At 40.7% G+C, this 19,755-nt stretch overlaps 1 protein-coding gene across 2 annotated transcripts in view; it reads left to right on the plus strand.

The window, feature by feature from the left end:
- Positions 1 to 2,392: 2,392 nt before the first annotated feature.
- The window catches only part of ECHDC1 (ethylmalonyl-CoA decarboxylase 1), a 61,602-nt gene continuing 44,239 nt past the window's right edge, over positions 2,393 to 19,755 (plus strand). The window contains exon 1 of one of the 2 annotated variants that reach the window (XM_069077450.1): positions 2,393 to 2,545. Coding sequence is in view for 1 of the 2 variants with exons in the window: in XM_069077449.1 (XP_068933550.1) it covers positions 2,847 to 2,958 (112 nt within the window). In the remaining variant the exon portion in view is untranslated. Of the gene's footprint in view, positions 2,546 to 2,595; positions 2,959 to 19,755 lie in introns of those variants that run through there. The other variant, XM_069077449.1, reaches the window with a different exon arrangement.

Consider the following 19,755-nt stretch of genomic DNA (forward strand, 5'->3'; position numbering starts at 1 on the left):
CTGAATTAAATACAAACCCCTTTGGGAAGTAAAGACTTTAACAATTTTGGTTCTAACATATCTTTCCAGCATTATCCCGAATTACTCTCCATACATTTTATGGTTTAAACTGGCTTCCTTTCTTTTTTCTCATACATGACACTCTTCTCTCATATTTACCCATTTCCCACACCTTGAACCCACTCTCTATCTCTGTCTTTTGGAATCCCCAGTTTACTTTCAAGTTTCAATGTCAACTGCATGAGGCCTTTTTTGAACTCCCTAGCACCCCTCACTCTCAATTCCCTACCTATTCTCACCTCCATCTCAACCCTCATTATCCTGTATTTGCTTTTTATATACTTTGTATATGTTGTCCAGCCCACTGAAGGTAAAGTCCTTGAGGTCAGGGATTGTTGCATTTTTGTTTTTTAAGTTTTCCTTAAATATGTTTGTGGATTGAATGTTTAAAAGAAGGAATTCCTAAGTGCCAAGACACTTCAATGTGTACCTTTTTATCCCTGTCCCTCTCCTACTCCCTTAGGAAAGAATTACATCACTTTAGAGTTGGGAGAGACTTTAGAGATTTTTAAACTTTGGCCTTTGATAGATAAGGAAAGCCACACAGCAACCTCACAGTTGCCAAATTCAATGGCCTTTTTCTCAACCCTCATTCTCAACCTGTCTGCAATCTCTGAAACTCTTGATAATTTTTTCCTCCTTAATACTCTTTTCCCTCTAGGCTTGTGGAACACCACCTATCCTTTGATCTATATGACTACTCCTCTGTCTCTTTCTTTGTATCTCCATCCAGGTCACACCCACTAAGTATAGGTGTCCCACAGGAAGGGTTCTGTCCAGGGCCCTCAGTTCTCCTTCTATACTACTTAACTTTATGATCTCATCAGCTCGAAGGGATTTAATTGCTATTTCTATGCTGGATTCTCTATCCTGTCCTAACCTCTAAACTTACCTTGCCAACTGCCTTTCAAGACATCTCAAACTGGATATCTAGTAGACATCTTAAACTCAACAGATCCAAAACTGAACTCATTATTCCCCCCCCCTCTCCCCCAAATCCTTCCCACTCTCCTATCATTGTAGAGTGTAACACCATCTTCCTAATCCTTCAGGCTCAAAACTTAAGTGTGATCTTTGACTCCTCACTATTTTTCACCCCTCAGATCCAATCTGTTGCCAAGACCTGTCCTATTCACCTTTATAACATCTCTTGAATATGCCCCTTTCCTCTCCTCTGATATATATAACCAACACTCTTTTTTTTTTAAGGTCAGAATGGGAAAGACTTTATTAATTCTAGTTTTCAACATTCATTTCCACAAGATTTTGAGTTACAAATTTTCTTCCCTCCTCTCCCCTACCCCCACCCCAAGATAACAAGCCTACTGAATACCCTTTCCCCCAATCTGTTCTCTCATATCCTCCCCCATCCCCCCTAACTTTCTTGTAGGGCAAGATGGAGTTCTATCCCCAGTGCCTGTGTATCTTATTTGCTGGTATAAGCACCACTCTTGTCATTACTTCATGACCAGACTATTGCAAAAGTCTCTCTTCAATGCATCCTCTATTCGTTGCAACTCAATCCATCCTCTGTTCAGCCACTAAAGTGATTTTCCAAAAGCATAGCTTTGACCATTTCACTCCCTCCCTCCCCTCAATAAACTCCAGTGGCTTCTTATTCCATCCAGTACCAAATTCAAAGCCGTTCATAACTTATTCCCCTCCAATCTTAGCAGTCTTCTTACACTAAAGAGGTTTTGGGGTGCTGGGACGCTGAAAATGCCAAGGCAGAGTTGCCTGGAATGAATTCATACACTCAAGACTTCTCTGAGTCAAGTGACAAAAAAGTTTATTGTAATGATGTAGCAAAAGCGGCCAAGGGTCCTTATGGGAACCTGTGAGAGACTGAGGACCGGGCTGGGGTTTATATGGAAAAGGGGCATGGGAAAGGAATGCTAACTGGGTAATCCCGAGGTGTTTTGGGGAGCTATGGATCGGAAAGTGTGGGGAGTACACCAGACACTGAGGACTTGGCAGAGGCATGGATCTTGGGGATCTGGAGGGAGGAAGGGTCCTCAGGCCAACCAGATACAAAAATCCTTGGGCCAGGCACCCCTGTGTCTGTTCTTCGAGGAGAATGTGTTCTGCAACAAGAACAAGTTTTCGTACAAGGCAGGGCCTATTGAGAAACTGGGAAGCCTCCAGAGACACGATCTTATCTGGGGCCCTGCACCCCATCATTGCTTTACTCCCCAACAGGTTTTCCTTGATCAGTAACCCCTGGCCCCTGTTGCTGTTCCATAAACAAGCCATTTCACGTCTAGGCTCCAGGCATTTTCTCTGGTAGTCTGCAGCTTGGGATACTCTCCCTCCCCATATCAGTCTCCTGGCTTCTCCACCTACTTTTATGTGGCAAATAAAACCCTACCACTTACGAAGCCAATTCCAAGGCCACCAGAAAGGCGGGACTTCCTGCGGGAGGTCGGCGGAAGTTTGTGGAGGGAGGCGGAGAGAAGGCGTTGGGAGGGCGGGTCTAAAGCGGAAGGTAAGCCCCGACGGGCCTCCGAAGTGGGGTGGCCCTAGCGGCGAGGGGCGGGGATGGCGCTGCGCTTCCTGGTTGGAGGAGCCCGCGGGGCGGCCCACCGCGGGGCCCCGAGCGTGGGCGGGCGGACGGTCCAGGGGGCTAGGAGAAAAGCTCCTTGTGGGTGCCCGAGGCTCCAGTGACTGCTGGGACAGCAGAGAAGGCGGCGGCGACCCGGATACCAGTCCCGAGGAGACAGAACGTGCGGTCATCCGTCTGCCCCTCTCTCCCTCCGACTGTCTCGCGCCCCCTCCCCCGGCTCCAGATGGACGGGGCGTCTGCGACCTTAAGTGAAAAGCAATGCCCTGTGCTGCCTTCCCAACAGGGGGGCGCGCAGCCAGACCACCAGAACCAGGGGAGCCGTGCTACTTCCCAAGGTAACCCAGAACGAAAAGCAGGGTCCTGGGTCGAGAGCTGGAAGAGCATCTCGCACAATCCCTTCCTTTTGAGGAGGAGGAAATTGAGGCTGAGAGAGGTTAAGTAACCTGTCCGGGACGGCATGGCTTTTAAGTCTGAAACGGAGGATTCAGACTCAACTCTTCGTCCGGTTCTGGTCACTCAGCGCGCCCCACGCCTCGCTGTGATAGCTAACATTTATATAGCGCTGACTGTGTGCCGGGCACTGTGCTAAGCGCTTTGTAAATGTTACCTTATTTGATACTCCTCGACAGCCCTGGGATGCGGTTGTGTCCGTTTTACCGATGAGGAAACGGAGACAAACGGGTTAAGTGACTTGCTCAGAGTCACACAGCTCTTTAGACTCTGAGGCTGAATTTGAATTCAGGTCTTCTGGGCCCAAATGTATGTGTGGATGATATGTATGCATGTATATGCATGTGTGTATATATGTATATATACACACATACATACACATATTATTTGTTATGTAATTATAGTATGTATGTACATAATTGTACATTTGTGTGTGTAAGAGGTGATGTGGTCAGACCCACGATTTAGGGAAATCACTGGCAGCTGAATACAATATAGGTTTGAGTGGGGAGAGACTTGGGGGAGGCGGACCCACGAACATGTTGCAAAATAATTCAGCCATGAGGTGATAGAGGCTTGCACTAGAGTGGTGGCAGTATCAGAGGAGAGAAGGAAGCACATTGGACAGGTGTTGCAAAGGTAAAATGTACCGCTCTTGGCTACAGATTGAATATGAGTGGCTGAGAGATAGTGAGGAGTCGAGTATAATGCAAGAGGGACAGGGAAGATGCTATTGAAAGGGATTTAGATATGTGAGATTGGAGGTAGGGATGGAGGTGAGAATAGGTAGGGAATTGAGAGTGAGGGGTGCTAGGGAATTCAAAAAAGGCCTCATGCAGTTGCCATTGAAGCTCGAAAGTAAACTTGGGGGTTCCAAAAGACAGAGATAAAGAGAGAGTGGGTTCAAGGTGTGGGGAACGGGTGAATATGAGGGAAGTGTCATATATGAGAAAAAAAAAAAGGAAGCCAGTTTAAACCATAAAATGTATGGAGAGTAATGTGAGATGATGCTGGAAAGGTAGGTTAGATTGGAGGTTAGGTTAAGGCAGAATGGATAGATTTGAGAATCATTGGTATAGAGATAATTAAATCCATGGGAAATGATAAGATCACTAGGTGAAGTAATATAGAGGAAGAAAAGAAGAATGGTCATATAGGTCAAAGGAAAACTAGAAGCAAGTGGTGTCCCAAAAACCTAGAGAAAATTTCAAGGAGGACAGGGTATCAAAGGCTGCAGAAAGATCAAGAATGAGGCTTGAGAAGAGCCCACTGGATTTGGCAGTTGAGATCCTTTGTAACTTTGGAGAGAGAAGTTTTGGTGGAATGATGAGGTTGGAAGTCAGATTGTAAAGGGTTAAGAAGAAAGTGAAAAGAGAGAAAGTAGAGGCACTTATTGTAGACTGTCTTCCTAAGAGGTTTGGCAAAAATAAGTGATAAGTTGGGGGTCATAGAGGGGGCAGTGTGTTGGAGCAGACAGGATGGAATAGGGTTAATCTTTGTAAGGAGTAGGGCCACTCCTTTCTGTGAGACTGGTGAAGGAAGAGGTAGTGATAGAAGGTATATGAGAGACTTGGAATGAGGAAGTGGGCACTCATGGTGAAGCATGTTTCTCGGCTGCGAGAGTTGGTCAAGAGGAGCAATGGGAGGTTGGAGGAAGGATAAAAAGGTTTGGAAGAACCACTGTGAAGAGTGGGATAGTGAGTGAATAAAAAGTCAGGTATAGAAAGATTGCCTAGCAGCAGAGAGTGACCAGTTACGATTATTAAACATGGAGTTTGGAAAATCTAGGTTCCAATCCTTCCTCTGACAGTAGTGTGTGACCCAAAGCAGCAAGTGACTTAACCTGGCCTCAGCCAGCCTCAGTAAAATGAAGCTGTTGAACTAGATTCTCCCTGCAATCCCTTCCAGCTCCAAGTTTATGACCCTTTGATCTAATTCTGAGAAGTTTTTTTTTTTTTATATCTTATTAAGATTTAATTCTGTCTAACTCCATTCTGCCCATTCCACTTTTCCAGCCTCCAAGACCAGCTTGGTAGCCACTACAACCTGTTCTGTGTGTGTATGCCTATGTGCATTCATGCATAAATACATATATACTATGCCACTACACTATTCCACTTTGCTTTTATATGTGGATGTATAATTTTATACAGTGGCAGCATGATATATTGGCTATAGAGCTGGACTTTGAGTTTGGAAGACCTGGGTTCAAATCCTCATTCTCTTGGCTTCAATTTCTTCATCAGTTAAATGAGGAAATTGAACTAAATGCCTTCTAAGGTCCCTCCCTGCTCTTAGTCTATAATTCTGTAATGTAATTGTCGGAAAGATTTTTCTTTAAATCAAACTGATGTGTGATGTAGTAATAACTTCCACATATTGCTCCTAGTTACTTCTTCTAGGTCCAAGCAGAGCACATCTGTTTCCTTGAGCCATGGGAAGAAAGGGGAAATGGGTGAGTGGTGGGAAGAAGGGGGGGTGGAGGTAAGAGGGTGAGGAATATATGACCCAGAGTTTGGGATGGTGCTTTATCCTGGGACCATTTACTATCCCTTCAGCAGAATGGAAACAACTGACTTTACCAAAAATAATAAGTTAAGGCTGGAGCTGATCTCCATTTGTGAGTCACACTTTTGATGAATTCTTTTAGAGTTAGCCTACTCTGTCAGGCATTCTTAACTGCAACCTTCGGGATCATGATGGAAGTCTCCACCCACTCCCATCTTTTCCTCCAACAGTAGATTTCAAGATATTTGTGCTGATTGCCTCAAGCCCAGAAATTACTAGTTATAGTTCTGCTGGTTTCTCTTCCACATGATAACCCTTTATAAATCCTTAAGACTGCTTCTGTGTCTCCCCACCCCAACTCTTTTCCAGGCTAAATTTTTTTCATCTAATCCTTCTAGTTTCTAGTTCCATTTCCTTCACTCTCTATCCAGTTGTCACTCCTTTGGAAGTATTTAATGTTGCTTTGAACAGGCAAAGCTATTAATATTTAATTAATTAATTTTAGAGAATATTCATGAAACCTGACTATACAGATTCTCATGCTCTGGCCTCTGACAGTTAATAGCTTTGTAACCCAATGAAGGTCACTTAACCTCTCTAACCCTCAAGTTTCTCACCTGCAAAATGGGAATAAGAAAAGCTGGTTCTTGTAAGGTTGGAATGAAATAATATATTTAAAGCACTTTGCCAATTGTAAAGCACCATATGAATATAAATTATTATTATTAAAATAATCTTCCACAAATAATACTAGTTGAGTATGAATCATACTATGTACCTTTAACATAATTAACCCTAATACAGAGGTCCTAAAGTTATTTGACCTACTGCCCTGTTTGAAAAAAAAATTATTCACCCCCCTGGAAATCTGCTTTCTTTAACCCTTTAACTTTTTTAAAAAAATTTTATCATTAAAAAAATAAGTTTTTCTAAAATGACACATCTTAAATGTAATAATTTATTGTAAATTTGTAGGTTTTTATTGCACTTTTAATGATGCAACATTGCATTATGTAACCTTAGAGTATCATATTGTAAACAAATCATTACATGACACATATCCTTGTCCACGCATGCTGGACTTACGTGCTACATACTGGACTGCTAACACTTGCTTATTAAGATCTGCCTTAGGACTTGACTACTGATTTGCATTTTATGTGTTTGTTTGGAAAATAATGTAATCAGTATTACGTAAACTCTTACACAACAGAGGAAGCATGAGCAGTTTTTCAAAATTTTCTTGTCCTCTCTTTTTTTCCTTATGATTCCACCACTCCTCTGTTTTAATTCAACCCCCCCCCCATTTGTACCTGAGGCTACTACCTCTCCCCCTCATCCTTCCAGCATGGGGGTGGTATCTGTATCACCAACTTTGGAATATATGTCCTAATAGATCAAAGGTCTAGAGCTGATTTGGCTTCTACTAGATAATTGTGTAACTTTAGGGCAAGTTACTTAATCTGTTAAGGCTTCTTCAGTAAAAATAGATGACCTCAAAGTCCCTTTTCTCTCTAATTACCTTGATTGTAAGGATTAGGTAAAGTAGTATAAAGTAGGTTATTATTGAAGGATTTGGTGTTCTGTGTGTTAGAGCAGGATTAAGTTCCAGCTCCATGCATGTGGGGCAAAAGGGAATGAATGAAGTAGAGGGGGTGGGGAATTTTAATAAGGAAAAAGATAACAGGAAGTTGAAGTGTAGAATAGCAGTCAGTCAACAGCTTGTCTAACCCTAAGCCTAGACAAGAGATAAAATACAGAGGTGGATCAAGGCTTCATGATTAGTAGTGACAATATTTATTGTTTAGTAAATCTTTCAATATGGTGGAGAGTGGAAAGAGCCCTGGACTTGAAGTCCAAAGACCTGATTTGAATCCCAGTTTCACCATTTTTTGGGTGGTGTGGGACCAATGACTTAACTTGCCTGAGCCTCCAATTCTTCATCTCTAGAAGGATAGTAATATTTGTACTAACTACCATATTAGGTTGTTGTGAAGATTAGCTAATATAAGCATGTTAAGTTGTTTGTAATCTAAAAGTAGTATATAAATGTCGGCCATTAATATTGGTACCAACTGCAGTAGTATAAAATTTACACAGAGAGGAAAAAATACAAACACAGGTTTGTTTTTTGTATTCTGTGTTCATTGTTAGATAGAAAATGTTAGTAATGGTAGACTTTCTTGATTTCTGTTCCCACATGCACATTAAATTGTTAGGTAAAATACATGTAGTTTTAAAAAACAAAACAACCCAAGTTTCTAACAGTTCTTTTCTGGACATTGTTAACTTTTAAAATCCATTGTGTCATAAACACTTATTGAGTACCCTCAGAGCACAGTACCACATGCTATGGCAAATTAGGGAAGAAGTATTAGACATTGTTCCCATAATAACAATTGCTAACTTTTATATAGAGCTTATTATGTGCCAGGCACTGTGCTAAGTATTTTACAATTATTATCTCATTTGATCGTCACAAAAAACCTTGGGAGATTGGTATCCTCATTTTACAGATGAGAAACTGAGGGAAAAAGAAGTTAAGTGACCTGCCCAGAGCTGAACAGCTAGTAAGTGTTGGGGATTGCATGTGAACTCGGGTCACCTTGACATAAGGCCCAGTGCCCTATCCACTGCAACACTCCAAGGGGTTTATCATCTGATAGGAGAATAAGGACGAATGAATTCCTGTAAAGATATGTAATGTGCTAATGATAGATAGATGTAAAAATTTGTAATATAAATGTAAAATATACATGCATTTGTAATTCCCAAGTATATCTATTTTCAGTTGGAATGATTTTATATTATTTTTTCCTTAGAAATTTCATTTCTTGGGGCAGCTAGGTGGCACAGTGAGTAAAGCACTGCCTCCGGGGTCAGGAGGACCCGAGTTCGGTTCCGGCTCAGACACTTAACACCCCCCCCCCCACACACACACACAAACTAGCCATGTAACCTTGGGCAAGTTACTTAACCCCAATTTCCCTCCAAAAGGCAAAAAAAAAAAAGAAATTTCATTTCTGAATAAAAGCTATAACATTTATATAGTGCTTTAAGGATTATAGAACACTAATATCTCATTTTTCTTCATAACAGCCTTGTGAGGCAGGTGCTAATATTGTCTCCATTTTGCAGATGAGGAATCTGAGGCTGAATGAGGTTAAGTTACTCACCCTTGGTCAAACATAGTAAGCATCTGAGAGGATTTGAGCTCAGGTCTTCTAGACTCAAGGTATAACACTATCCATTGCACCACCTGAAGACAGTCTCAAAACCAAAACTTAGATATAGAATATAACATATAAAAATCCTTTTCTTTTTTTTTTTTTTTGTTGTTGTTGTTGTTGTTTGGAGGGGGGAGGGCAGGGCAATTGGGGTTAAGTGACTTGCCCAAGGTCACATGGCTAGTAAGTGTTAAGTGTCTGAGGTCAGATCTGAACTCTGGCCCTCCTGACTCCAGGGCCAGTGCTCTATTCACTGCACCACCTAGCTGCCCTGGGTTTTTTTGTTTTTGTTTTTGTTTTTTAATTCTTTTCTAAATATATAAAATCCATTTTAATTGATATCAGTAGCTTTATTGAAAGAGAAATAAACAGAAGTTCTTTAACCATATGTCTTACTGAGATGGCCCAGTTGGGGACAAAGTGAGAATTCCATGATCTGAGATGGGAAAAACTAAATTAGAGAAGGGAAGGGGGAGCAAAAATACTTTTTTTTTTTTTTTACAAATAAAATTTATACAGTATTCCTTGATTTTTCCTCCTGGATTGTAGTGCTCTAAGACCCTTGAGTGGAGAGCAATATTAAAATAGCTACAGTTAAAACTGTAAATTCCTCCTTTCACCCCTGGGGCTCTGTCTACCCTCATGCTTTGAGATACTTGCACTCTTAGGAGTCTGATTTGAAAATATTTGAAATGATAATTAATTATGAAATGGGGGGCATGTATACCCAGTTCTTTGGGTACTCGCCTGGAAAGACCACAGCTGGCAGTGGGTTGCAACCACGGTTTAATTAAGCACAGAGGGCATGGGGGCAAAAAGCTCATAAAGGCTAAAGGAGTACAGAGGCAGACAGCTTGACAGGGAATGGGATGGTAAAGGAAAGCAGGCAGCTTGAGGTATATAGGCATTCTCATAACCATGGATTATAGTTGGGAGCGTGGACTTGATGAAGAAGGGAACAGTACTAGGGATAGGGGGTAGGAGTTTGAGATTTCATTTTTATAGGGTTTTAGGGGTAACAGACTTGGGGCTAGTTCATTAACGAATGAACTTTGAACTAATGAACTAATCTTGGGGTTTTTTCATTAACATATCCAAATCACCTCAAAGTTATCAGTAAAACTTGAAAATTAATGTGGCCACGTCATCTCAAAGTTATCAACACTTTTGATGCTCTTCTGGCCTGGCACTGTCATGGTCTGGAATTTGTCTGGAATTCACATATCGTAGAAGTAGAACCCTGACAGCAAAGCCTGGATGGCTTCCCCTCATTCAGCACATATTACCAGAGTGTGAATTTTAGTTAATATATGATATACTTTGTAAATTATGCTCCTTTGATCTTTGTTATAGTTTGTGCATGACTTCCAGGTTCCCCTTTTACTATCTTATTTCCTGCTGTTGCCCCTTTATACTGGCTACCTATAAACTTATAATACTGACTAGAAAAGGAGTGATTAGGGGGACTAAAACAAGGTACAATTTTAACACAGTATTAGAAACTATTCTTTTGACCCTGAGCAGTCTGACAACAGGCCAAGCAACTGCCCAGTGGACAATAGAGTACCAAATAGCACTGACTGAATATACATTTGGATACCTGTAGATTTTGACACTTTGGCTGTTCTCAAATAAGGATATTCCATCTCCCAATGCTGCACATTTTCATTTGCTGTTTCCCAGCCCTGGAACTCTCCGTTGTCATATCTGCCTCCTAATTTCCTTCCTTCAAATCTCAGCTAAAGTCCATTGTCCTGCAAAAGGCCTTTCCTAGTTTCCTTTAATTTTTGTATCTTCCCTTGTTTATATGTAGCTCTTTGTATATTGTTTCTTCCATTGTGCTATGTACTCCTTGAGAGCAGAGATTTCTTTTTGTCCACAATCTTTGTATCCCTAGCTCTTAGCACAATACCTGGATCATACCTGTGCTACAGCATCAGAGGACCAAAATGACATCACTGTGCTGGAGTCCAGGTACAGTTTGTCCAGCTGTGGCTGATCACACCATTATGAACTTGGAAGTCTCTACCTCAGGTAGAGCACATTTGGAGTGGAGATGTCTAAATTTGTACATCTCACATTTCCTTTGTTCATTCTGTGATTCTGCTTTGCTTATTTTTTCAAAATATGTAATAAATACAATATTACTTTCAAATTTGTCCTGCTTGTCTGTACTTCCTTCTAAAATTCTTTTCTTTTCTATGCACTTAAAAAAATGTTCTATATGGCTAATATGGAAATATGTTAACATATATAATGAGCATTATATTGCTTACCTTTTCATTATATTAAGGTTTTTTCATTATATTAAGGGTAAGGGAGAGGTTGCGGGGAGGGAGAGAATTTGAAAATGAAATTAAAAAAAAGAATGTTACATTTTTTTTAATATTACAATGCTTCCCCCTCTCCCTTTTTTGGCATCACTGTTTCCAGTTGCTCCCCCGACAACTGTCCTATCCCCTCTTCTAATTAAAAAACTGAAAGGGGGAGGGAGTGCCTTTAAAAAGCAGTGAAGCAAAGTGAATCTGATTCATAGGCCTATGGTTTTATCCATATCATAAAATTATCTTATTTACATAAGATGCTGGCATAACAAGAGACTTTTGTAATTTCATCTGACTATAGAGGGAGTGGCTTACATTTTTTATCTGGTGGTTGATGTCTAGAAGTTTATATGTTACTCATAAGTACTACATACAGTGAAGCATATTCTGTGCATGTAGTTTTACTTAGAACACTGTTCTCCCTGCCTCTGCTCTTAAAGGAACATATGCTCTGTACAGAAAGGTAGTCTCTGATGAGAGGCAATTTTTAAAAAATTTTTTTCATCCATCATCTGATGTCTTTTTTGTCTTTTTTTTTAATGCTTTATTAACTTCTGATTTACATCATTCGTTTCCACCAGATTTTGAGTTACAAATTTTCTCCCCATTTTCCCCCCACCCATCCCCCCAAAACAGCAGTCCCACAGGATATCCCCACCTCCAATCTGCTCTCTCCCATATTTTCTCCCATACCCGTTTCGACTTTTCCATTGGATCTCTATTCCTCAGTGCCTGTATATCTTATTTCTTAATTACGTGTAAGATGGTATTAATAATAGTATATATATATATACACATATATATATTTTTGAATATTTGATTTTAAAACTTTCAATTCCAGATTCATTCCCTTCCTCTCCTGCCACCCACCCCCACTGGGAAGACAAGCAGTTCAGTATAGGTTGTACATGTGCAGCTAATGCAAAACAATAACGTAGTAGATATACTGTAAAAGACCAACTATATTTCCCCCCCCTCCTATCCCACCTCCCACTTGTTCTATTCTCTACTTTGATCCTGTCCCTTTTCAAAAGTGGGTGCTTCCAACTTCCCTACCCCCCAGCCTGCCCTCCCTTCCATCATCCCCCCTCTCATCCCCTTCCCCCCCTATTCTTCTGGAGGGTGAGATCCCCTATTTAGTGTGCATTTCACTCCCTCCTCAAGCCAGATTCAATGGGAATAAGGTTGACCCATTCCTTTTTGCCTTCCTATTCTTCCCCTCCATTGTAACCATTTTCCCTTGCCTCTTCTGTATGAGATAGTTTGCCCCAATCTGTCTCTCCCCATCTCCTCTCATTATATTCCTCTCACCTCTTAATTTTACCTTTTAAGTATCATCCGTTCCTGTTAAATTGGTCCTGTGCCCTCTATCTATGTATACCTGTAAACATATATACCCACATTCGCATATGTATTCATATGCCCATATACCCTCATATATATATATATATATTTCTAATCCCTTCCACTACTGAGAAAAGTTTCATAAATTACAATTATTTTTTTTTCCATGTAGGAATGTTAATAGTTCAACTTTGATAAGTTCCTTATGATTTCTTTTCCCTGTTTACCTTCTCATGCTTCTCTTCTTGCATCTGAAAGTTCTATTCAACTCTGGTTTTTTCAGCAACAATGCTTGAAAGTCTTCTATTCCACTGAATGACCAAATTTTCCCCTGAAACATGATACTCAGTTTTGCTGGGTAGGTGACTCTTGGTTTTAGTCCCAGCTCCCTTGACCTCCGGAATATCACATTCCAAGCCCTTCGCTCCCTCATGTAGAAGCTGCCAGATCCTGGGTTATTCTGATTGTGTTTCCACAATATTCAAATTGTTTCTTCCTGGCTGCTTGTAATATTCTCTCCTTAATCTGGGAATTCCGGAACCTGGCTATAATATTCCTAGGAGTTTTCTTTTTGGGGTCTTTTTCAGGAGGTAATCAGTAGATTCTTTCAACCTCTATTTTGCCCTCTGGTACTAAAACATCAGGGCAGTTTTCTTTGAGAACTTCCTGGAGGATGCTTTCTAGGTTCTTACTTTGGTCATGACTTTCAGGTAGTCCAATAATTTTTAAGTTATCTCTCCTGGATCTATTTTCCAGGTCAGTGGTTTTTCCCATGAGATATTTCACATTGCCTTCTATTCTTTCATTTGTTTGGATCTGTTTAACAGCATCTCGATTTCTCATAAAGTCATTAGTTTCCATTTGCTCCAATCTAATTTTGAAGCAATGATTCTCCTCATTGAGCTTTTGAGATTCTTTTTCCATCTGGCAAATTTGACTTTTTAAGGCATTCTTCTCTTCGTTGCCTTTTTGAGCCTCCTTTGCCATTTGAGTCAGTCTGTTTTTTAAGGTATTATTTTCTTCAGTCAGGCTGTTGACTCTCATTTCATAATTTTCTTGCATTGTTCTCATTTCTCTTCCCAATTTTTCCTCCACTTCTCTTATCTGCTTCTTAAGGTCCTCTATGGCCTGTAACCAGCTTGTATTTTCCTTTGAAGCTTTTGGTGCAGGAGTTCTGACTTGACTGTTTTCCTCCTGTTCCATGCCTTGCTCCCTCTTGTCCCCAAAATAGGATTGTAACGTTGGAATCTTCTGTCTGCTTTGCTTCCTTTGCCTGCTCATTTTGCCACTCAATTATTTGACTTTTGGGCTTTTTGCCACAGTAGGACTCTGCCACCAGACAGGGGAGTTTTCGTCCCAAACACTGGGGTTTTCTCAGTTGCCGGAGGTATTAGATGTGTGCCCTCTCTGAGGTCTCCACACACTCTGGCAAGACCTCCACCCTAGACTGCAATCCAGATCCAAGCAGGTTAAAGCAAGAGCGATTACCCCTCAGACTGGTGCTTGGTCCCCCTACACTCTGCAGGCCAGGAGCTGAAGCCGCCATGTGGCGCTGGCTGGCTGTGCTGGCATCTCAGCGGTTTCTCGCCCCGGGGGTAGAAGCCACGCACTCCCACTTACTGGGTCCCAAAGTCCACACTGCACTGGCCTCTCACCTTGTCCTTCGCATCTATGTATTGATAAATCTGGAAACGGCCACAGCTGCTGCTGATCTGGAGTCCCTCTGGCAGGCGGCTGGTCAGGCCCACCCTGGGGCTAAAGCCTCCGAGTGGGGCTGGGCTCAGCTCCCAGAGAGCTGTGCTAGCCGATTCCTGCCAGCCTGCCGGGCTATCCTTAGCAGGAGGTTAGCTTCTCTGTGTCATTTTGTTGGTTCTGCAGCTCCAAAGTTTGTTTAGAGTCCCCTTTTTACATGGATTGGGGAAGGTGGAAGCCGGAGCCGCGGGAAGGTCGTGCTTCTACTCCACCATCTTCGAGAGGCAATTTCTATATTGGATAAATTTTTAGTTTATTTTCTAAACTTTTTTCTTGCTGAATGATTTAATTTTGTATATTGTGATATATAGACAATAGCATAACATGCCATAACCTTTTGATAAATGGAATACCCTTCCCTAAAAGAGCTGGGACTGTGTTTCAAAGTTTTATTGAATTGAATAGAATTGAAAAACAATAGTCATAATTAAGTGATAAATGTGCTGTATCACTTTGTCATGTATCTCAAATTTTTTATTGAATTGAATAGAATTAAAAACAATCATAATTAAGTGATGAATGTGCTGTATCACTTTGGCATGTAATCATGTTGCTCTGTGTGTATGTGTGTGTGTATGTGTGTGTTGCTTTTTAATGTGTGAATGTCTGACAGCTTCAAAGCTACTTCAAAGCCACAAAGTGGATAGAGTTCTGGACTTGAAATCAGAAAGACATACATTCAGATCCTGTCTCAGATACTGGATTTCTCACAATGGACAAGTCATAAAAACCTCTCTGAGACTCCATTTCCTCATCTGTTAAATGGGAATAAAAGTAACTAAAATAACTGTAGTACCATCTCATTGGAAGATAAATGGGATCATGTGTTTAAAAAGCGCTTTGAAGGCTTTAAAGGACTTGTTATGTAATTTTGATCAGTCATTTCAGTAGTATCTGACTCTTCATGACCCCATTTGAGGTTTTCTTGGAAAAGGTACTGAGTGGTTTGTCATTTATTTTACCAGTCCATTTTACAGTTGAGGAAACTGAGGCCAGCAGGTTGAGTGACTTGCTCAGGGTTACACAGCTATTAAGTATCTGAAGCCTGATTTGAACTTAGGAAGATGAGTCTTCCTGACTTTAGGCCCACCTCTCTATCCACTGTGCCACCTAGCAGCCCTGTGATATATTATTTTTACCTAGTTGTTAAAAACCTTGAATATGAGTGACTCTAAATTTCTTTGAGATGTTTAATTTGGGAAAACTGTTACTCTTCAGTGAGACTTTAATAGGAATCTTGGCAAAAAAAAAATTTGTATTTTGCCATTTCTAAATATCCCTTGGATAAAGACTCCATAATCATAATATTTACTTAATTGCTGTACTAGGAAAGGAACTGTTCAACATCTTTCTTTTTCCCCCAAGGCATTTGGGGTTAAATGACTTGCCCAGGGTCACACAGCTAGTAAACATCAAATGTTGGAGGCCTGATTTGAGCTCAGGTCCCTGACTCCGGGCTGGTGCTCTATCCACTGCACCACCTAGCTGCCTGTTAACATCTTTTCAATCTTGCAAAATACTTTTTCCTTTCTGAGCCACAGCCTTCTCACCCCCAAGTCCTACCTCTTCCCCTTTGGTGAGTTCCTGTTCCAGGTTACCATTTTGGGAAGTTCCCAGGCTATCCATACTTTCTCTTCCAGCTCCACTCCTGACTCTCTGGACTTTTCCACCTTCATGCTTTCCAATACCTTTAACATGTTGTCTTCCCCCATTGGAATGTAAGCTCTTTGAGGGTAGGGACTATCTTTTAAAAATCATAATAGGTACTAAATAAATACTCTATGTGTTAAGAGGAATAATTATATTAAAAATCGCAAAAGATAATGGGGGGCAATATATGAAGAACTTCAAATACCAAATAGAAGAACTTATAGTTTATCCTGGAGGTAATAAGGAGCCATTGGAGTTTATTGAGTGGGGTGTGGGGTATCTTGATTAGACCTACAGTTTAGGAAAATCACTTTGGAAGCTATTTGGAGGACACATTGGAGGGAACTGGACTGAGAGAAAGTGTCTAATTAGAAAGCTATTCCGATGGTCTAGGTGAGAGGTGATGAGGGCCTGAACGAGGTAGTGTAGTGGTTATGTGAGTAAACAGAAGGGGACATAAGTGAGGGACATTGTAATGGGAAAAAAATAGATTTGTTAATTTATTAGATCTATGAGATAAGTGAGAGAAAGTTGAAGATGATACCAAATTTGCAAACCTGACTGGAAGTCTATGCCACTAACAGTAATAAAAAAGTTCAGAAAAGGGAAGGATTTGGGTGGAAAGATAATAAGGTGGGATTTATTGTTGTTTTTGCATATTAGGTTTGAGAATCCTATATTACATCCAAAATGTCCAAAAGGTAATTGGTTATCAGGAGAGAGACTAGGTTTGGATAACTAGATTTGGGAATTATCTACAGTAGAGATGACAAGTTAAACCCATGGGAGCTAATGAAATCATCAAGTTAAAAAATATGGAGGGGAAAGACAGAACCTAGTACAGCACTGAAGGGCACCCATAGTTAGTAGGCATGGCGTGGATGAAGATAGAGCAGAGGAGACTGGCAAGTTTTCAAACATGTAGGAAGAGAACTAAAAGCAGTCACAAAAGCAAGGAAAGAGAGGTAGTCAGGAGTGTCAGATTCCACAAAGAGGTCAAGAAGTCTTTGGGTTGAGAAACTATAATTCAGAGGGTAAGCCATAGGATGAAAAAGATAAAATATATATGATCATTATCATCATCATAATAATAGCTAACATTTATGTGGTGCTTGCTATGTGCCAGGCACTGTGCCAAATATTTCACTTAACTCATTTGATCTTCACAACAACCCCAGGAGAAAGGTTGCTGTTATTATTCCCATTTTTTTGTTGAGGAAACCGAAGCAAATGGAGGTTAAATGACTTGACCAGAGTCACATAGCTGGGAAGTATCTGAAATCATATTTGAACTTAGGTCTTCCTGACTCCAAGCCCAGCACTCTATCCACTGTACCACCTGGCTTACCTTATCAGATAAAAGGTCACTTAAAGTTTCTGAATGTAGAAGTGGAACAGTTTTGGGTAATCAAGGGAATGACTATCCCTTTATGTAGCAGAAGTGGAGTGGGGGAGTTAGTCACAAGAGTTGAATAAATTAAGGAACTTGCAAGTTAGGGTAAGTGAGGGAACATAAGCATGTGTGCTGAAATCTTCCAGAATGGAAGCATGAGTTAGGGTGCAGAAAGACTGTGATCCAGACACTGAAGCTTTTAAGAAGGGAAGAAAGAAAATGTCTCGGAGGTTGATAGATAAGTCACCTGAATCTTGATTGGGGAAGCAAGGTGGTACAGTAGAGAGAGTGCTGGACCTGGAGTCAGGAAGACTTATCTTCTTAAATTCTAATCTGGCCTCAGACACATGCTAGCTGTGTGACCCTGGACAAGTCATTTAACCCTGTTGTCCCCAGTTCTTCATCTGTAAAACAAATTGAAGAAGAAAGTGGCAGACTATTCCAGTATATGCCAAGAAAACCCAAAACAGGGTCATGAAGAGTCAGACATGACTTAAAAAAATGACTGATTGGTTAATAAATTTGGAATGTATGACCTTCAAATAAGGATGGGTTGAATGATTGCCTTAGAAGAAGAGTCTGGAAGTGGCAATGGGGAGTGAGGAGTATTCTGACTGCCCCACAATGGTCAGTGAGTCAGGGCTTTGAGTGAAAGTGGAATTTATAGAACTGGAAAGGGTAGCCAGGGATGCAGTGTTATCAGTAGGGAGCCACATCTCACTGTATCCCAAAAGATGAAGGAGAAAGTGAAAAAGTGGTTTAAGATGAAAGGTAGTTTGTTAATTATAGAGCAGGTGTTTCAGATAGCACAGGGAAAGGGGTGCACAGACCTGGAGTGGGACTTTTGAGAAGGAGGATGGGGTGGGGATTTGAGGTGGAGGGGAAAGAGGGAACAGACAGCTGGGATTGAGGAATGGTGTTCATCGGCTGTCAGAGTTTCAGTATAACTGGGTTGGGAAGGATGGGAGTATGCAAATTATTGAGTAATGAGTTCTGGCAAAATGTCAATGAGATCTGCTAGTGAAGTCAAGTAATTAAGAAGTTGAAATCAACCTTCTAAGTTTCTACACAGCCCTCAGCTGCCTGATCTACCAGAAGGTGTGTTCTAGGAGTTGTCAGGAAACCCACTTTGTGGCAGGCATGAACAGGAAATGTTCCCAATCTGAAGGCTTTGGTATCCCAGGTCTTATTTAGTGCAAGTCTGGCTATGTTGTGGCCCCAGACCCTCTGGAATCACATCAAAGAAAAGGAAGGTGGCCTAGGCAAGTTGTGGCCCTTGGGGATGTCTGTTTCTTCACAGTCCTGCCTCCACTGAATAATTATTTGTAATTTTTGCCATACTAGTGGATGTAAGGTGATATCTTAAAGTTGTTTTGGTTTGCAATTCTGTGGTTGTTAGAAAATGTAAACATCTTTTATTGTCCTTTGCAAAAGTTTGTGTTTAGTCTTTCAATGATACCTGTTTATGTCCTTTGACAATATTATTAGTATTATAGAAATGTGTGATTTCTTTATAGATTCTGGATGTCAGACCTTTATTGGCTATACACATTGCAATTTTTTCTCCATTCTGTTCTCTGTTAATCTTTAGAGATATTGCCTTTTGTTTTTCAAAATCCTTTACCTTTGTATAACCAAACCCATCAATTTTATTTTCTAATGACTTATATTTGTTTAATAAAGATGCCCTTCTCTGTAGCTGAGATAAATATTCCTTTTTCTTTAAGCTTTTAAAAGTGATTTTTAAATGATTAACAAAAATATGTCATTCACTGGTCCAGGTAGAATTTATTTTGGGATATTGTATGAAGTATTGATCCAAACCCATTTCTTACCGTACACTTACCTAATATTCCCAGAAGTTTTTATTGAGTAATGATTCCATTCCTTAGGTGAGGAGTGAAGTGGGACTGAGGAGAATCTCTTACTTTATAAAATCCTCATAGACTGACTAGAGGGGAGAGGGAAGCAGGTCTGGAGGAACAATGAACATATTGGAAAAGGATTCCTTAAAGGGAATCACATGGTGAAGACAGGAAGGTGTTGTTCTTTCCATTGACCTGGGCTGGCTTGAATACAAGAAGTTTTTCTTCACTATCTCTAAGAGATCTTGTTCCTGTCAGGATATTAATCTCTCTGCTTAGACTTTGTCCCATAAATAAATTTCAAATTGGCTAAGTAATACCCAAGGTTATAATACCACGTTTGTGATTTCCCAGGGGAGAAATCATTACTGACTCTTCCCCTCCCCACCAATCATCATCTCCCCACATGTGTCCTCCACTTTTCTCAGACTGCCCTTTCCTACAAATTGTCATTAGTACTTTAAACATTAACCACAGGGCAGTTGAAGGCCATTAATATCTTTAGATAACAATAGAAATAAATAGGGAAGGGGGCAGTTTGTAGGCATTTGCCATTAGAGCAGGGCACTGCCAAGTGCAGCAGTCATTAAACATTTATTAAGCACCTACTATGTGCTAG

This window comes from Petaurus breviceps, unplaced genomic scaffold (genome assembly GCF_028583685.1).
Source record: "Petaurus breviceps papuanus isolate PSGF00001 unplaced genomic scaffold, PetGlider_PUasm1.0 90977, whole genome shotgun sequence".
In the NCBI taxonomy this organism is placed as follows: Eukaryota; Metazoa; Chordata; class Mammalia; order Diprotodontia; family Petauridae; genus Petaurus; species Petaurus breviceps.